The 18,178-nt window shown below is 39.9% G+C and overlaps 2 protein-coding genes across 5 annotated transcripts in view; both read left to right on the top strand.

The window, feature by feature from the left end:
- The window catches only part of grk1b (G protein-coupled receptor kinase 1 b), a 33,344-nt gene extending 31,638 nt beyond the window's left edge, over positions 1-1,706 (top strand). Inside the window, exons 6-8 of the mRNA XM_084114511.1 lie at positions 65-189; positions 346-547; positions 814-1,706. Of these exons, the coding sequence (XP_083970637.1) occupies positions 65-189; positions 346-547; positions 814-1,097 (611 nt within the window). The 3' untranslated portion in view covers positions 1,098-1,706. The remainder of the gene's footprint in view (positions 1-64; positions 190-345; positions 548-813) is intronic.
- Positions 1,707-2,340: 634 nt separating this feature from the next.
- Positions 2,341-18,178, top strand: part of arhgef15a (Rho guanine nucleotide exchange factor (GEF) 15) — a 42,242-nt gene continuing 26,404 nt past the window's right edge. The window contains exons 1-11 of one of the 4 annotated variants that reach the window (XM_084113956.1): positions 2,341-2,484; positions 2,714-3,112; positions 4,155-4,868; positions 5,287-5,341; positions 6,025-6,089; positions 10,160-10,407; positions 10,498-10,658; positions 11,687-11,839; positions 12,038-12,167; positions 12,271-12,345; positions 12,890-12,982. In XM_084113956.1, coding sequence (XP_083970082.1) covers positions 2,478-2,484; positions 2,714-3,112; positions 4,155-4,868; positions 5,287-5,341; positions 6,025-6,089; positions 10,160-10,407; positions 10,498-10,658; positions 11,687-11,839; positions 12,038-12,167; positions 12,271-12,345; positions 12,890-12,982 — 2,100 coding nt within the window. In that variant the 5' untranslated portion in view covers positions 2,341-2,477. The remainder of the gene's footprint in view (positions 2,485-2,713; positions 3,113-4,154; positions 4,869-5,286; positions 5,342-6,024; positions 6,090-10,159; positions 10,408-10,497; positions 10,659-11,686; positions 11,840-12,037; positions 12,168-12,270; positions 12,346-12,889; positions 12,983-18,178) is intronic. The other 3 variants (XM_084113957.1, XM_084113958.1, XM_084113959.1) reach the window with 3 other exon arrangements.

Genomic DNA, 18,178 nt, shown 5'->3' with positions numbered 1-18,178 from the left:
TTCTAAGGCAATGATGGACCTAGTTAGAGTTGCAAGTAACAGAAACTGTATGTCTCCTCCTCAGGTTTCATGGCTCCAGAACTACTACAGAAGAAAGAGTATGACTACACTGTAGACTACTTCACTCTTGGGGTCACTCTGTATGAGATGGTTGCTGCCAAGGGACCTTTCAGGTGTCGTGGAGAGCAGGTACACATATTCATGCATACACTTTGGCTCTCTGTTAAGGGGCCTTCACACGGACAGCGATTTGCAGTGACGAAGCTGAAGTCATTGATTATCAGTGAGAGAAATTAAGTAATTTGATGTGAACTCAACTTAACACTGTTTTTTTCTGTATCATAGGTGGACAACAATGAAGTGACACGCCGCATTCTGAATGACCCTGTCTCATACCCCCCAACCTTCAGTCAGGAGCTCAAAGACCTCTGTGAAGGACTGATGGAGAAAGAACCCGACAAGAGACTTGGCTTTAAGAACAATGAATGCGCTGAGCTAAAGAACCAGTCCTTCTTTAAAGAGCTCAATTGGGGGAGACTAGAGGCTGGTATGGTCCATTAGAGTTATAATTAGTGAAGAATATGCATCATAAACCACTTAAGAAAAAGTACTATGGTATTAACAAGGTTTTTTAGACATTGTATTCTTTAAAGTACCAATATGTGAGCGGTATATGAATAAAATCATTATGTATTATGGTAATCATAAAATCATATGATAAATATCAAATGACATCTTATATCATCACTGGACCATTGTACTTCAGTTTAAAGAACTGTTCAGTTTTTTTCTTTCTTTCCATCTTTCACACAGGTATGCTTCCTCCTCCTTTTGTTCCGGATCCTAAAATGGTCTATGCCAAGGACATTGATGATGTGGGAGCATTCAGCACTATCAAAGGTGTTGTGATCGACAACAAAGACAATGAATTCTACGGTGAGTTTGCAACTGGGAACGTACCAATTCCATGGCAGGATGAGATGATCGAGACAGGCGTGTATGGGGAGCTTAACATCTGGGGACAAAATGGAAAACTCCCAAATGATCTGGATCCCAGCTATGTGGAAGCAAAAGGAGGGGGGTGTGTGCTACTGTAAACTAGAAAGAAGCAAAACACAAAACGAAAAAAAGAAACTGATGGGTGCACAGGAAATAATTCATGGTGAACAACAAAGGCATGACTTATGTAATCGAATAATGATTGTGTAACTCAAAAGGTCTTCACATGTAGACCTACTGTATGTACATGGACACATGAGATTTTTAAAACTATTACTAAACAGTAAGCAAATTACCACAAGTCTATTCACATATTGTAAAAATTCAGATTATTTTCTTGATAAAAGTAGCTCTGGTGGAAATGCAAAATTATTGTAATGTACATAATGTTATCTGTATTTGTATATTTACAGTTTCATGAGGGAATTTTTGGTCATGGAGGATGTTGCCATAAAAAGAGGAATTAAATCTAGTAAATGTAAAATGAAGGAACCGAAAAAGTAACACATATCAGCTTACGTGTCATAGAGGAAGTGAGATCCTTGTTTACTTTTATGGTTAAAAAAATATATTTTTTAGACATTTCAACAGATACCATGTTTACTGTTTGTCAATGAATAGATTATTTGAATATATGATACATTTGGTTGTATAGCAGTGTCATTATAAACTTGACAATAACAATAAAATAATTGTATGTAGGAAAATAGAGTCTTGTGCTTTTATGGTCAACTATTATGGTCAACAATCAGCTGCTTTGCTGAAATGTTGAACTGGGAGTTTTCAGTTAGTTTAAAGCTGAAGCAAGACATGGAAATTTGTACACTTTTTGTGGTATTCAGTTTCCACAGGAACTGTCTTTGAATAGCTCAACAACATTTATATAATATAATATGCTCCAGCCCTCCCGTGACCCTACAGAGGATCAGCATTTTGGAGAATGGATGGATAATAATATAATATAATATAATATAATATAATATAATATAATATAATATAATATAATATAATATAATATAATATAATATAATATGGCAGCATTTGAAAATGGTGAACAAGTAACATATTTATTGTGAGGCAGGTTAGCAAAGGAAGTTAATTAAAAAGGGGACACCAGCATCCTATACAGGTAAAAACATCCTAAACAACAGCAGATAGCCTCCTCATGTAAGTCACAATGCTTGTAGAAATTAGAAAAATGTATTTTGGATTATAAATTTTAAAATAACTGCATCATCTTATGTCCTGGATCTACAGTATGTCACTATATAATGTAGAACAGTCCATTTGGTGTGGTGACCTACTTCCCTCTTAGGCCATGTGAAATACCAAAATGACAACATCTGAAAGGAGAAGTAACCATCATTAGCGACATTTATTAACAACACTTAGAGCAAGTTTGCTCACAAGTTAGGATAATACACCAGCGGAGATAAAACATTTCTTGACATATTGTGTATGGCAGCCCTGATTGCTCAATGAAAGGTAAACAAATTTATTTTCTTGTTTTAAAGATGTTGAACAAAGAGTGACAACACAGGCTTCACTGACCAAGAAGACTACATTTTTTTATGCTGAATTCAGCAAAATAAGGGATTTTGTTGCATTAGTTATTGTGTTTGGCAGTTTAATAGTGTGTAATATTGTGCAGTAGTCCATTATTATGGATTTTAATGTGTGAATCTTGCTCATTTGGACACGGAAATTATTTTAGAGAATCAAATGGATAAATCAATCTGTAAACCATCCAGTGGAAAACCTACCATTCCACAGAAACCCAAACTTCCACCAAAGCCAAACCTTAATGTTTTACACCAGTCAAGACTCGTTGGTTCATCTTGCAGAGTGGCTCAGGCTTTGCTTAACTTTGAACCAGGAAAAGGCAAGCAAACAGCAATAAACTTCAACAGTAAAGAAAGAAGATACTCTGAAGACATGAGCCAAAATACAAGGGCTTTGATGGTTGAAGCTAGATGTCCAACCAGGATAGAGGACGAGGATATATCTTCATTCTCAAGACCTAATAAAAGTGGATGTAGAGTATGGGATAAAAAACAGATCCTGGAAAAGAATTGTCCGCTGGCAGTAGATGATGTGGATGTGGGTCGATCAGGTAATTAATTTTTTTAATATGAATGTGTGCTTTATATTGTATGTGATGTTGGTTTAGAGTAATTCAATTAAAACAGTTGAATAAGGTATAGAAGTAGGCTATTATTTGAAACCAACATAAATACAAGGAGTACATTTAACAACTTGACACTTTCCTTGAAGATTTCCTTTCCTCTATTATGTAAACCTTTACAGTATTTGTCATTGACGTAAATGCAGGTAAGGTTCGAATCCCACTTCTGACAAACCCAACCTTTGGCTGCAGGCTCAAGCTAGAGTCTTTAACCCTCTGGCAAGTTTACCCATAGTATTTTTAAAAGAATAATTCCAAATCGCTATAAGCAATACTATGCATATGGCTGAGATATAGATTTTAACACATCAAAATTAGTATTCATGACATCTAATGCAAACATTAGCCATTGAAGACATAATTGATAACTAATTGGAACAGCAAACAAGTGTCTCTGGAACTATTTTATATTTGATCATTAATAAATCAGTGTATAATGGATTATAAGCATGCACATTGAAAAAGCAAATGCATGACTTATAAGTAATTATATTTTATAGATTTTTTTAAAATATTTTTATAGAATAGAAATTTACTTATATGGGGTTATAATTCATTATAAGCATAGGCTTAATAGAAAGTGTTACTATTTTTTTCTTTGGGATGCAACTGTACAATGTAAAATATAGGTATTAAAGCAAAACCAACTTAGGACCACTGGCTTAGAGCATTGTAGAAGGCAACTGTTATGTAAGTCTGCGCTACAGAACTCGCTTTGGATAACCCATCATTCACAAAGATCACAAATCCCCAGTCCCTTATCATAGTCATAGTTAATTAGGAACAAAATAAATTAAATATTTGGCTAATCTGTTAATGTTCTCACAAACCAATAAGAATATACATTATAACATTTTTAATAGCCTATTATTTTACCAGTAAAAAATAATACATATAATAAAATAATCTGATTCTGTCTGGGCCTGTTAATAAGCTTAATAAAGCACCTGACCACCCTTCATTCCCTCAGCTCCTGATGGCAGTGAAATGAATAACTCTGTGAGTGGCACCATAGAAAATCATCAGGGCTCCACTGCACCACCAAAAACCTCAGAGGAGAAACACTGTCATTGCATCTGCCACCTTCAAAGGCCTGGTATGAAACTGGTCTGGGTACCTCTACAGGATACTGTAATTGAATCAAAGGAAATCAAGAGAAATGAGTTTCTAAAAAAGGAGGATGTTTTACACTTAACCAGCAATGAAGTCAGTAGGCCACAAAATAGCCTATCTTGCCATACAAAACCCCAAGTATTGCCTCCGTGTGTAAATTGCCAAAGCTTTCTGCTTCACCACAGCCCTCACAAATTAGCAGGAAAAGGGTTTGTATACGCTGATGAGTCATTTCAAAACCACTCAAAACCCCCTGTACCACCAAGGACTTATCAGTCCTCTGATTATCAGAATAGCCAACAATATACACAGCTTGACCACACCGATGCTCATATATACTTGGATCTTTTGCCATCAAACGACAATAAAGTTACTGCTCCAGCTGTCCCCCCTCGTCCTCCCCCAAGACTTCCTCGGCACCCTCCACTAAAGCAAAAGACAGAGAGGCGGACTTCTCAGCCAGCATTGGCCTGTGTGGTCTCTCTTCGAGGAGGCGGTCTACCTATCAGAAACACCAGCAATTGTGAGCGTGGAAGATTGTCACGCCCTATGCCTGTGCTAAACCCATCAGGTGAGCACAGAAGTTTTATTAGAGAAAAAGTGTGCATGACTTTAATATTTACTGTCCACTTTTAATGGCTAAGATTTTGCAAAGAATGACATCTTCTTGAATTAATGCCTTGTGTTGATCCTGGAACAACATTCTTGTCAAATAAACATAGTCTCAACCCTGTTCGTAATCCCAAACATTAAGTATGGTAACATTGTCCAAGCCCCTAAAACCAGCCTAGACCCTACCCTAATTGCTCCAGGAATATGTCCTTCTTGCTGAAATCATTGTGGACATCAAGATATGCTATCAGTTACTCTGATATTTATTTATTATTATTTTTCAAATATCTGCTTTTAAATGCTTTATTCATTACTCAAAAATGAAACAGATATATGTCTAGATTTCTGGAAAGCTGTTTTTTTTGTTTTTTTTCTAGGTGAGAGCTATGAAAATGGGAATTTCGAAGACTGGGAGTCTATTGACACGAAAGAGTAAGTTTACAGTTCTCAAAAGTGTGCAAATTATTTTTGTGGGCTCAGTAGGCCGTTAAAAGTTGTGTCTTTCTTTTAGCATAGACAAGAGAGTAAGGAAAACACTAAAGGTTTTTGATATTGTGTGAAAATAATGAAATGATAATGACAGTACCTTACTAATCTTTTGTTGGTGTACTGTCAGATATTGTTGTTACCCCCTCTTGTGAACAGGACTTCTGTTTTTGACTATTTTTAGTGCACTTTGCAAACTAACTTTTGTTGTTATTTAAATGTGATACACATAAATGTAAGATATAAATAACACACACACACACACACACACTTTTTATTCTGACTTGCTTTAATACACCATCTTTCAATTAATATTCTATGAGTTTAATTTACACATCCTCTATCCCTGAAATAAAAACCTGACATATCCAACTTTTACGGATTTGAAAAAGAGAGGTTTAATTTCTGACTCACTGCTAGCTGGAAAGTCTGGTCAAAGTGAAAGTACGAGGTGGTGAGAATTACCTTTTTTGTCTCCCAGGTTTGTTGTGAGTTTAGACATATTTTTTGATGAGAAATTACATTTTAAAAAGAACAATCTTTGTAATTTGGCTTTTATGATCTGTGACTGATACTAGTTTGAGCCCAGTAATGTGTGGCCAGGTTAAATAGTTGTAGGTCTATTGCAGGCTGTGTGACAAAACAGAAAGCCCACGGAGGATCTCCAGTGACTGGGAGCCAAACAGTGACTATGGTGAGATACCTAAATGACTGTAATACATAAGACACACAAACAAACTCACACACAGACACACACACACACTAGGGTTGCCAACTTTCTGAAATGTCATCATTTCATCACCCCTGAAATGATGACTTCTGGTGAATATTGTGGAAACTAATTGATACATTTAGATACATATATTTCATACATTATAGTATTATAATACAACTTTTTAGGCCTATATATTTATAGAATAGCAAAGTAGGCCTAATCAATATAACGCACAAGACTGAACCACATAGATGTGAAATATAAAGGCTATCATGATCATTTTGCCAACAATGAACCATGGATTTGTTTAGTTTATAATACATTTTATTTTTAACTTAAACAAATACAACATATAACATTCAAAACTTAGACTGCATTTGAAGAAAAATAAACACAACAGTTTTCTGTAGCCTTGTGCGAACTTATTCAATAGAATTAGACTTCTAGAATGTTCTTTTCAGTGCAAAAAATAATATTTTTAATTTAATTAGACAACATTTTAAGGAAGTGTAGTGCAAATATCTTTATATAATTATACTTCCATTATAGTTAACTTTCTTTCCAGTGCAAAACAATAATACATAAAAAAACAGCTAATAAAGAAAATATAAAATATTTCACTCAAATACTGCATTCAAGCAATACAACACGTGTATGTATATTTTTGTGCTCTTTTTCTTTTTCGCCGGCTGCTCGGAGGTAGTCATTTTTACATTTCCCGCTGTTGTCACTTGTCGTCATCGTTGCTACGATACGTGACTCACAATGACTGAAACGACCACTTAAAAGGGCATTCTCTGATGATGTTCCAAGATGTTGAAAACGCTATGCTGATCATAGACAAACAGGGGAAGAAATTAATATCTACTGCACCGTCGGGTTTTTTTTCTTATCATAGTCTACAAATGTCTTCGTTCATAGTCTGACATGTGTCTGTCATGGATTTGCACTGAATTGATTCTCAAAAACGGTTGGCAACCCCCCCCCCCCCCACCCCCACCCCCCACACACACACACACACACGATTTAGCTATCTTCGTGGGGACTCTCCTTAGACATAATGATTGTAATACTGTACACATACACTCGATCCCCTCCCTATAGTGAAAAATAAATATGTTACAATATATTTGAAATACATTTATTTTATTCTAAGTACACTACAAATACATTTACATATTACGTACTAAATACCCTGCAATTAGCCTGGAAATCCAGACCCAAATCCGAAAGATTAAGGGTCTGGCATTGAGTAATGAAAATCGCCCAACTCGAGGGGCGGCACCAAGCATGCATTTGAAAATCTCACTGCACGCAATTGGATAACACTACGACCAATCACTGTCATGATTGCGCTGTCATCATCTGTTTAGCTCGCCTCTGGCCCGCCTATATCAGATACACCGATGTGATTGGTGCAGCTCGGCTACAAGGGCATAGTTAATGAGCATCATTACTCAATGCCAGAGTGACTCGCACATACAGAGCAAATTCTAATTGTGCTCTCGCCAGAACTTTTGGTGAACTAAATTGGTATACTTAAAGTCTGCTAAATTGGAACAACTAATTTTGTACTTAATGTACTTTAGTTATCCAGAAATAGTGCTAAGGTCCAACTAAAGAAATACTTAAGTATATTTGATTGTGCTTAAATGGAACTATTGCAAGTATACTTTAGGTACACTTTAAATATCTTGCATTTAAAGAATGATATTATACAGAGATCATACTATCCTTACTAATAGTGATATTAAACACATTTTAGGCTTAATATTAAAGGGATACTTCACCAATTAGCATTAAGCTTTGTATCAGTAGAAACCCGGTAGTATTTTTGAATGACCGTGCTTCCCTCCCTCATGTCCCCCTGAGACGAGAGATTTCTTTATTGTGTGTCTGAAAAAAAACCTCAGATGACGCAAAATTCGTTATTTAGCGTCATCGGAGGCTTTTTGGCCCGAGGCTAGAGACTACAGCCAGTAGTAGGAGCTAGTTCCGCATGTTTTCAACCCGCCCATAGGGGGTGGGATCTCACGATAAAACAGCGTTTTTTCAGTTTCGAATCAACTAGTAGCCTAGTTGTATCATTTCTTCCTATACTGCCCTCTGTAACCGCCGGTAGGCGTGGCTTGGGAGTGGCCTCATAGGGCAGCGAAGTAAGTGCATTCTGGGAGTTGTTGTCTTTCATCCACATGAGCCAAAATGACATTTTCTGGCTTTTCTCAGTCTAGAAGGCACCAACTTCTAGAATAATTTCACATTTCTACTACATAAATGACCCAATTTAAATTTCATCTTTCCAGCGGTGAAATATCCCTTTAAGAAATGTGCATTGTGCAATAAAGAAGTACTCCAAATACACACACACACAATGTTGGGTTTCCATGTTTTTATGGGGACATTCCATTGACATATATCCCCTAACTTTTGGCGCTTTTCCACTGCATGGTACAGTATGGCTCGGTTCGGTACGGCACGCTTTGGTGCTTTTCCACTGCATGGTACGGTACGGCTCGGTTCGGTACGGCTCACTTTTGGCGCATTTCCACTGCATGGTACGGTACGGTACGGCTCGCTTCCGCTCGCTTTAAATGGTACCACCTCTGTTGAGGTTCCAAGCGTACCGTACCGATACTAAAATGTGACGTGAAAACACTGCAGATCACTGATTGGTCAGACAGAATCATCACTACCAGCGTCATTGTATTTACGACACGAGACACTAAACCCGCTAGATTTAAATAGCCAGTAGACAACAGCCAGCGCCTGTTTTAAAAGTATTTGCTTTAAAAAATAAATAAAAAAGAGTATAAACTTCAAAAAAAGAAATGGCTGAATCGTGGTCAGTGGACGAGGTGCAGACGTACTAAATACCCTGCAATTAGCCTGGAAATCCAGACCCAAATCCGAAAGATTAAGGGTCTGGCATTGAGTAATGAAAATCGCCCAACTCGAGGGGCGGCACCAAGCATGCATTTGAAAATCTCACTGCACGCAATTGGATAACACTACGACCAATCACTGTCGTGATTGCGCTGTCATCATCTGTTTAGCTCGCCTCTGGCCCGCCTATATCAGATACACCGATGTGATTGGTGCAGCTCGGCTACAAGGGCATAGTTAATGCACTTTTGGCACTTTTGGCACTTTTAATGCACTTTTGGCGCATTTCCACTGCATGGTACGGTACGGTACGGCTCGCTTCGGCTCGCTTTAAATGGTACCACCTCTGTTGAGGTTCCAAGCGTACCGTACCGATACTAAAATGTGACGTGAAAACACTGCAGATCACTGATTGGTCAGACAGAATCATCACTACCAGCGTCATTGTATTTACGACACGAGACACTAAACCCGCTAGATTTAAATAGCCAGTAGACAACAGCCAGCGCCTGTTTTAAAAGTATTTGCTTTAAAAAATAAATAAAAAAGAGTATAAACTTCAAAAAAAGAAATGGCTGAATCGTGGTCAGTGGACGAGGTGCAGACGTTCCTCTCGTTGGTTGCCGAGGAGTGGATGGGGAAACACGGAATGAAAAATTCGCATTTAATTTGATGATATCATGGCAGTAGAGACGGCAACTATAACGATCAGTCCCACCCACTTTGAAGCGGAAAAGCAACCGAGCTAAAGCGAACCGAACCGTGCTGTACCGAGTCGAGTCGTACCACGCAGTGGAAAAGCGAAGCGAGCCGAACCGTTCCGCGCCGAGTCGAACCGTACCGAGCCAAACCGGGCCGTACCATGCAGTGGAAAAGCGCCATTTAACCCTAACCCTACCTCTAAACCTACTCATTACAGAAAACTCTGATATTGAGGGGACATTTTGTCTGACATTACCAGAAAAATAATTACCCCCCTCTGAAATTACCAGAAAAATATTTTCATCTTAAAACAAGAGTTAGTGGTTTTCTGGTTTATTTAATATGATGGTATTGGAACAGGATTTATAGTTCACTGGATAAGTTGAATGAGCATTAGGTGCAATAATGATTCTTTGGATCTTTTGTGATTCACCCAAACTTTCTCAAACACATGTCATCCTTAGAACCTCTGTATCAGATCTACCAGGCTAAGGTCTCAAAAGAAGCCAGTCAGATCCAGACTGATAGCCCTGATTGCAACAGGAAAAGTGTTAGTGAAACTCTGGGTCTTGAGGGTCCCGGAGGGCTGGGGGTGGTTGACCCCCGATCCAAAAGAGGCCCCGAAGAGATTACTCTCTGGCAAGACTTAGCGGTGGTGAAGGAAAGTGGAATTTTATACAAACTCGCTCGCACTGAAATACAAAGACAAGAGGTTAGTTTAACACTTTTAGGAATAATTAAAAAAATGTTTTGTCAAGTTCAGTTTGTACATATCTGTATTTAAATCTTTGTGTGTCTTTAGAGCATGTTTGAGGTGCTCACCTCTGAGGCCTCCTATCTGCGCTCCCTGCGGGTTCTGAAGGATCACTTCCTGGGGTCACGGGAACTCAAAGAGACTCTGGTCATTCATGATAGGAAGGCCCTCTTCTCCAACCTCCTGCAGGTCTATGATGTCAGCGAGAGGTGAGAGAGATAGAAGAGAAACAAGGGGAATTTTTTTTCCTCTTCTGTGGACCACAAAATTAGCTACTCTTTTCTATTCAAAAATAGATCGTAACTCGAACTCCAAAAAGGTACCATAAAAGATGTCTAAACTTGTGAACTTTATGCTAAGTCTTCTGAAGCTTTGTGTGTGGAACAGCATGACATTTACATTGTTCACTCATAATGAAATCTTTGAAAAGTAATCTTAAAGGAATAGTTTACCCATAATGAAAGTCAATCATTTACTCAAAAAAAATAAAAATAAAAATAAAAATAAAATTAGCCCACATAACTCATGCACTGTATTCCAAGTCTTCTGGATCTAGGCCCTCCTAAAAGTCTGCCCACCCAATCAGAATTTAGGCACAGATAGCGTTCATCTGTATTTTTATGATCTGTGCATTCATTAAAAACAATCTGAGGCAGGCTGTGTGTTGAGAAGTTTAATAAAGGGCTGTAGAATGCCCCAACCAATCAAAAATAGAACACCAGAAAATTGCATAATTTTTCTGTTAATAGCTGAATGTAACAGCATGGCACGTTATACACTCAAACTTCAGTCTGTAGCAGAAAAGCAGAGGCTGGCAATTACACGAGCTATAACAGGCAGACATTTTTGCGTGCTATCAAGGCAACAACCTGCACCAGGGCCCCGGATACCCTAGCTATGGCCCTCATTGCACTTACCTGAGTAGTTGAAATACGCTAGAAAACCTCACTCATTTAAGAATGTGCATTTATTGCATGGACGGAGCAAGAACATAATGTAAGTGTACAAAATGCATGTGCATAGTTCAGTTGAGGAACAGACCGAAATGTATGTAATTTGTCACTGAAAAAAATATCAGTCAAGGTCAAATGATCGAACATGACATAGTCATATGGATTTGGAATGGCTTTGACAAGAGTAAATGATGACGCAATTATCATTTTTGAGTAAACTTAAACATTAACCAAAGAACTACCCCACGGCCATGGGAATGAATAAACATATCTGTTCTTCTTAGGTTTATAGGTGATCTGCTGAAGCGAGTCGATGAGAGTGTGGTGATATCTGACGTGTGTGACATCATTTATGAGCATGCAGAGAACTATTTCTCAGTCTTCATTGATTATGTCCGAAATCAGAATTACCAAGAAAAGATCTACAGCAGACTGATGTGAGACTTTTATACATACCTAAATCCATTTGTAGAGAAACTAAAACTTTCAGCTTTTTGAAAGCTTCACAACAGTGAAAGCTTCTAACTGCCTAAAATACATTTTACAATACATTTACTTTTAGAGTACCATGACCAAAAAAGTGATAATTAAATGTAGTATTGAAGAGCATGTTGTTTATACGTATGTACTGGCAGGGAGAGTAACAGGGATTTTTCAGTTGTGATGAGGCGGCTGGAGTTATCTCCACTCTGCAAACGTCTGCCCTTCACATCCTTTATGCTTCTGCCCTTCCAGCGAATCACACGCATCAAAATCCTTATACAGGTGAGATTTAACGTTATAATGTTCTCAAAAATACCTGTTCCTCTCATTTGTAAATGTGAAATTAGCAGACAATAGTGCCTGGATCAATTTCAACCTTTTGTAGAATATCCAAAAGCGGACTGCAAAGGGCACTAAAGAGGAGGAAACTGCTTCCAAGGCCCTTGCTTCAGTGTCTGAGGTAAAATGGATAAAATCAACATTGACCTTTGAGTTTGATTAGCCGAGTGCTGATATCTAGAATAGCAGAAGTGAAACATTTTATTGTTGGCTACATATAATTCCAATGCTTTTAATACTTTTGCTTATATGAATTTTAATTCAGAAGTGAAGAGTATGTTCATCACAGAAGAGGTATCCATTGTGTGTGAATTTCATTTATTTAAATGTAATTTAAAATAAATTAATAGATCTGACCATCATGTCATTGACCCAAATATCAATATAACATCAGATAACTAAATTAAAATGCTGAGTTGCAACTTTTCTTGGCAACATAAACCATCTACGGATAGGCTAATGGAACGTTTTACTTGATGGAAGATTGTGATTATTTACTGAACATTGATGTCATAATTCTGATTGTGCGTAAAACCACTGTAAAGTGAGACACTAAAACTAAATATAAGCACCTTTTAAAAAATGATTCATAACACTTAAATATCTCTATATGCATTTGTTCTACCGTTCATGTCCATCTTTGAGCTCTCTTTTCTTGTTTGTAGCTTATCACGCAGGCAAACACACAGGTGGGGCAGATGAAACAAATGGAGGAGCTCATACAGATCTATAACAAATTGGAGTTTGACAAACTCAAGGTCTGTAAATTCACTACTGCACCCTTTAAAAATAGATTTTCCAGCAAGTATAGCCTTATGCCACAGTATAATCTTTTCTTTAGAATACATCTACATACTCTTGCTTTACAGAACCCAGGAAGGTTTTATTCTGTTAACAGATACCTAGAAGTAGGGATGCACCAAAATTTCGGCCGTCAAAATTATCGGCAGAAAATGGCATTTTCAGTTTTTGGTTGAATATATTGAATATATGAGCAGGGTGGGAATTATACCGCGGCCACGCGGCCATGGCCGCCGTTGCCCTACACTTTGGCCTTCATGCCCCGTGAAAAAAAAATCATTGTACGGCCACAGTGGCCTGTGTGCCCTGGCCCTGTCCAAGTTCCACCCAAGTAGTCTCTGAACTTCAATTAGTTTGTGGATTCGCACAGGTGCAGTGTCATAATCACATCGATGATCTCACGCATCAAAACAGCAGTGCAAGAAGCATGTAACGTCAGCACCAACAGAAGAACGACACTCTGTTGTCGACACTGGTGCATAGATATATACACTAGATTTCGCCTTGGCTACGGCATTCGTTCATGAACTGCCGTAGCCAAGGCAAAATCTATATGTCTATCTATGCACCAGTCTGCGCACACGTCACACAGCAGGAAGCGCGGGCGCCCTCAGATCACTTGGACGTCGCTGTGTTACAAGAGGTAAAAAACGATATAAATACTGTTCGTTTTCTCACACAAACCGCTCGTTTCGTGTCTTAGGCCATCAATGTGTACTTACGATGGGGAATTGTTTAATTTGGACGATGGGGAATTGTTTTAATTTGGACTCTGTGGATGCTCTTTGAGACCGTGACCATAGACCTGCATTATATGACTGACAGACAAGAACGGTTTGACCTAAAAATATAAAAATCTATTTGCTAGTAGATAAGTGTCCTTTTCAGAAAAGGGCCCTATGCAAGGTTCCAGAGGTAACGGCGTCGGCGCACTGAAGCGTTTTTTTTTTTTAATAGATCAAAGTTACTATAATTCAATTCAATTCAAATTTATTTGTATAGCGCTTTTCACAATACATATTGTTTCAAAGCAGCTTTACAGAAAGTGCATTTCAGAAATGTACATAGAGAAATACAGTTAAGTTAATCATGTATTGATTTAGGGCATAAACATATCGCCAGCGTCGAGTCGTCTCTTCACAGGCGCCGAGTCGTCTCTGCACGGGTAGAGATTTAATGTTATTACCTTGACAAACTATAACTTACATCATTAAAAAGATATAAGACTCACGTTTCAGTATTTGACCACTATTGTATTCTGAGAAATTTATATTGACAGTTATGTCTTAATTTGTGTGAGGAGTTATGAAATGCAAAAATGAGTCGATACCTTTAATATGAATTATGAGCGTCAGACGCTCCCATTCATAAAAAACTCCTGTGCTGTCGTCATGAAAGCGATTCACAAAACAACGTCCCTCACGGCTTTTAGCTCAAAAGTGTGCAGATTTGGAGAAATATTGATATATTCTCAGTTTACATCAGATTTCTATTGACAGGAATAATATTTTATTGAATTTATAGCCAAATGCGTCGATGTAATCATTATGAGCGCTGTATACTGATGTGCTGTGTTTTCAATTCATACCAGCAGCCTGAGGGCGCTCTACTGAACATTATAGTCCATATTTGAAACACATGAAGAAGAGCGTTCGACAATGCAGGAAATTATTAATTTATTGGCATTTGTGTTGTTTCTGAATGCTTTTATTGGCATTTGTGTTGTTTCTGAATGCTTTTATTGGCATTTGTGGTGTTTCTGAATGCTTTTATTGGCATTTATGTTGTTTCTATTGTTGTGTGAGGGTGTATACCTTCTGGATGTAATGGCGCTCTCTCTCTCTCTCATTAAAAAATGTTTTTTTTATTAAAAAAGTCATAATCCATGTCTTATTCCAAATTAGGATGTTATGCTATCAATCTGAATGGGAAAACCATCGAATTGTATGATGGCCTTTGTGCCCTGTCATATGGCCTTGGTGCCCCTAAAAAAAAAAAAAAGGTGGAGGCCAAATGGCCTTGCCCCTAAAATGACATAATTCCCACCCTGTATATGAGTATAAAATATTATACCGTGCCACCCCTCAGTGTTCAGCAGTCAGGTTTTACTCTTGCGCAGCATTTTGTGTACCTTTGTGAGCAGCACTGCTTCCGAAGATGCACACACACACACACAAAAAAAAAAAAAATACACAGGAAGTGGTGAAGTCAAGCAGTCTGACACACAGATCGCTAACGGAGGGTCCTTGTGGAAATTACAGTATGTTGGGCAGGAAATTCAAATGTGCACCTATCATCTATAAACCTCAAATATGGCTTATCATTTGAAACATGCAAGTAGCAACTTTACATGGCTGCTCGCTCTAACATTAACAGATAAATGTGTGCTATTGTTAGGCACATATACCAGTGTTTGTGTGGAGTTTGGAAGTTGAAGTATAGTACGCTTTACTGCACGACATGGAGGCACCGGCGCGATCACTTGCATTTTTCCAATTTAAAATACAGATAAGAGTAATACATCATCTCAGTTACGTATGTAACCCTCGTTCCCTGAAGGAGGGAACCGAGACGTAGTCGATGTATCGACTGATCGGGATCATGCTAGGGAGCCTGTCATCTTCGAGTATTGTAAAAAACGAGCCAATGGAAATTGCCGTGCGTGAATTGCATCACACACCCCGCACAAACTAGTTGTTTTTCGCTGAGGAGCCGAGCGGACCACGGTCAGCGGTGGTACAGCAATAGTGGCTGGGGGACTACGTCGCACGTGCCCGACTGAAAGGAAACGTCTCGGTTACGTATGTAACCCTCGTTCCCTGAAGGAGGGAACGGAGACAATACTTGAAGATGCGTGTGGACGTGTCGACTGATTGGGATCCCTACTAAGACGCCACTAGTGCTGCCACCTTCCAGTGCCTAGACAAAAGCCTCCAGATCTTCCGGACTTGCGAATATGACAGGGCTTAGGCCAGGAAAGTCACTGCTGTTCCACAGGACCACTGGGAAAGCATACCTTTTGTTGGAAGGTCTACGCTGCGGAAGCCACATCCTGCCCGAAGGAGGTAACATGTGGAGAAACACATATGGACTTAGCAAACTTAGCGGGCAGTACAACATATGGCATGTCACTGAGGTGGCTCCAGCCAATAACAGGGGGGGAGATGCAACACGGCTCTGCCAAGGGAAGACACAGGCCCGCCACAGGGAGTCAACCCGTTACACAAGTTACACAAGCATACAAGTGATAGGTCTATTATCGGATGCTCCGCCACGTCCAACACCGATGGGGTGAGGAGGAACTCAACAGGGTTCGGAAGAGGGAACTCAACTGGAGCAAAAGGCGCACTTATCCAGTCCATAGGAGGGGAATGGCGCAGCAAGCCGACACTACAAACCGAGCTAAGGTGAAGCTAGCTCCGTGAGAAGGGAGCCCACGGAAGCATTACCGGCTCGACACATAGGCTAATTTCTTAGCGAATGTGCTGGTGTCGCCCAGCCCACAACTCTTAATCTGTCAGCGAGTCACTCATGTCAACACCCAGGAAGGAGCTACACTCTCTTTATGGAGGAGCTCACTACCCAAGTGGGCATGGTGCACCTTGGAATTTCATCAAGATGATGGCCACACTAATTTATGTTAGTAGGACAACCTCCGCATGGAAACCGTCTTCCCTTCAGCTGGTTTCCGCAACAGACAAGAGCTGGAGAGGTCCTGAGACTTTGCATTCTGTCTTATATAACCGCACTAGCAGGAGGAACAGAGAAAAGTCAGGGCTGCGTCTGCCTCCTCCGGGGCAGCACTTGCAGGCTCACCACCTGGTCCTGTTTTAAGGGAGAGGTTGGAACCTTTGGCACAATCCAGGCCGGGGTCTCAATTAATGAGAGTTAGCCGGCCCGAAACCAGGTACGATTCGTTGACCGAAAATGTGTGCAGGTCCCCTACCTTCTCGATAGAGTAAGCAAGTAGGAGAACTGTTTCTTTAAAAACAGATTTTTAACTCAGCTACCTGTAGTACTCAGGGGAGGTCTCAGAGTGCAGTTGCACTGGAGAGAGGCTTCTCCAGCCTCTGAGAGATTTCATCTCCTTGCACCGCTCAGGAACCTGAAGATCAAGTCGTACTTCCTATATCTCAACTGCATACTGATGTGCTTTAAGGGCAACATCATTTTGAGGGTGGAGCGGAACAGCCACACTCCGAACCATCTTCTGCAGGAAGGAAGCACATAAGTGATCGAACACTCTCGGGGGTCTTCCAGTGAGAAGAACACCAACAATGAACAGGTTCTACTTCAGATCAAAAGCAAGCCTCATTCTTTTTAGAGGGAGCTATCGCAGAAGTAATAGCATCTAAGCTCTTTCAGAGGTAGATAGCTTAACCACCACAACAGAACCTGGATTTCTCCGGTTCGGTGTGGGTGCCACAGTGCCCCATCCCTGAGAAGTCTCAGAGGAATGAGTCAGGAAGGCTGTCTAGGGAACGAGGTCCTAGTTGGGCCATTACAGGGCAACTAAAGAACCTGCTCCTCTGACCTGACTTAGCATAGTGATATGCAAGAGGGCTCACTGGGGATTAATGCACTTTGCGTAGACCCTGTTGTCAGCTGTGAGCCAGTGTCTTTGTGTTTAAGGGAGTAAACAACTAGCAAGGGAACAAATCAGAGCGGCAACAGATGTAACTGTGCGGCCCCGAAGATATTCCGGACAGCTGGAACGCCTGGGGATGGAGTCTCCACTCTTTTCGGCAACAGGGTGTCGTGAGGCCACCTGGGCGGAATGATTGAGCAGGCTGGAATTTTAGAGTGAAAGAATCGACCTCAGAAGCTTCTGACCCCATAGGAGGAGGTGGCGGGCAAGTTGTGACATGCGAGGGAAGCGTATGAGCAGCGGTCGCTGTACTGGGCAGTGCATCTTGCTGAGCAGCGGCATCAAGCAAGGAAACGGCAACAACTCGAGGTAACTGAATGCCAATGCAGTGTGAGGTAAGCCCAAGCCCTCCTTACTGCATGCCCGTTATACATGGTCCCTGAGATAGTGTTTAATAGACACTCGTTCTAGGAGCGATTAGCCCGGAGAAACAAAAGGTCTGAACACTAAGAGTTTGGCAGCGTACCAGATTTTGTTAACACACGGAGCATGCTGCTCTGCCATG

Source organism: Abramis brama, assembly GCF_963993115.1.
Source record: "Abramis brama genome assembly, chromosome: 5".
NCBI lineage: Eukaryota > Metazoa > Chordata > Actinopteri > Cypriniformes > Leuciscidae > Abramis > Abramis brama.
This window is presented reverse-complemented; position numbering and strand designations above follow the sequence as displayed.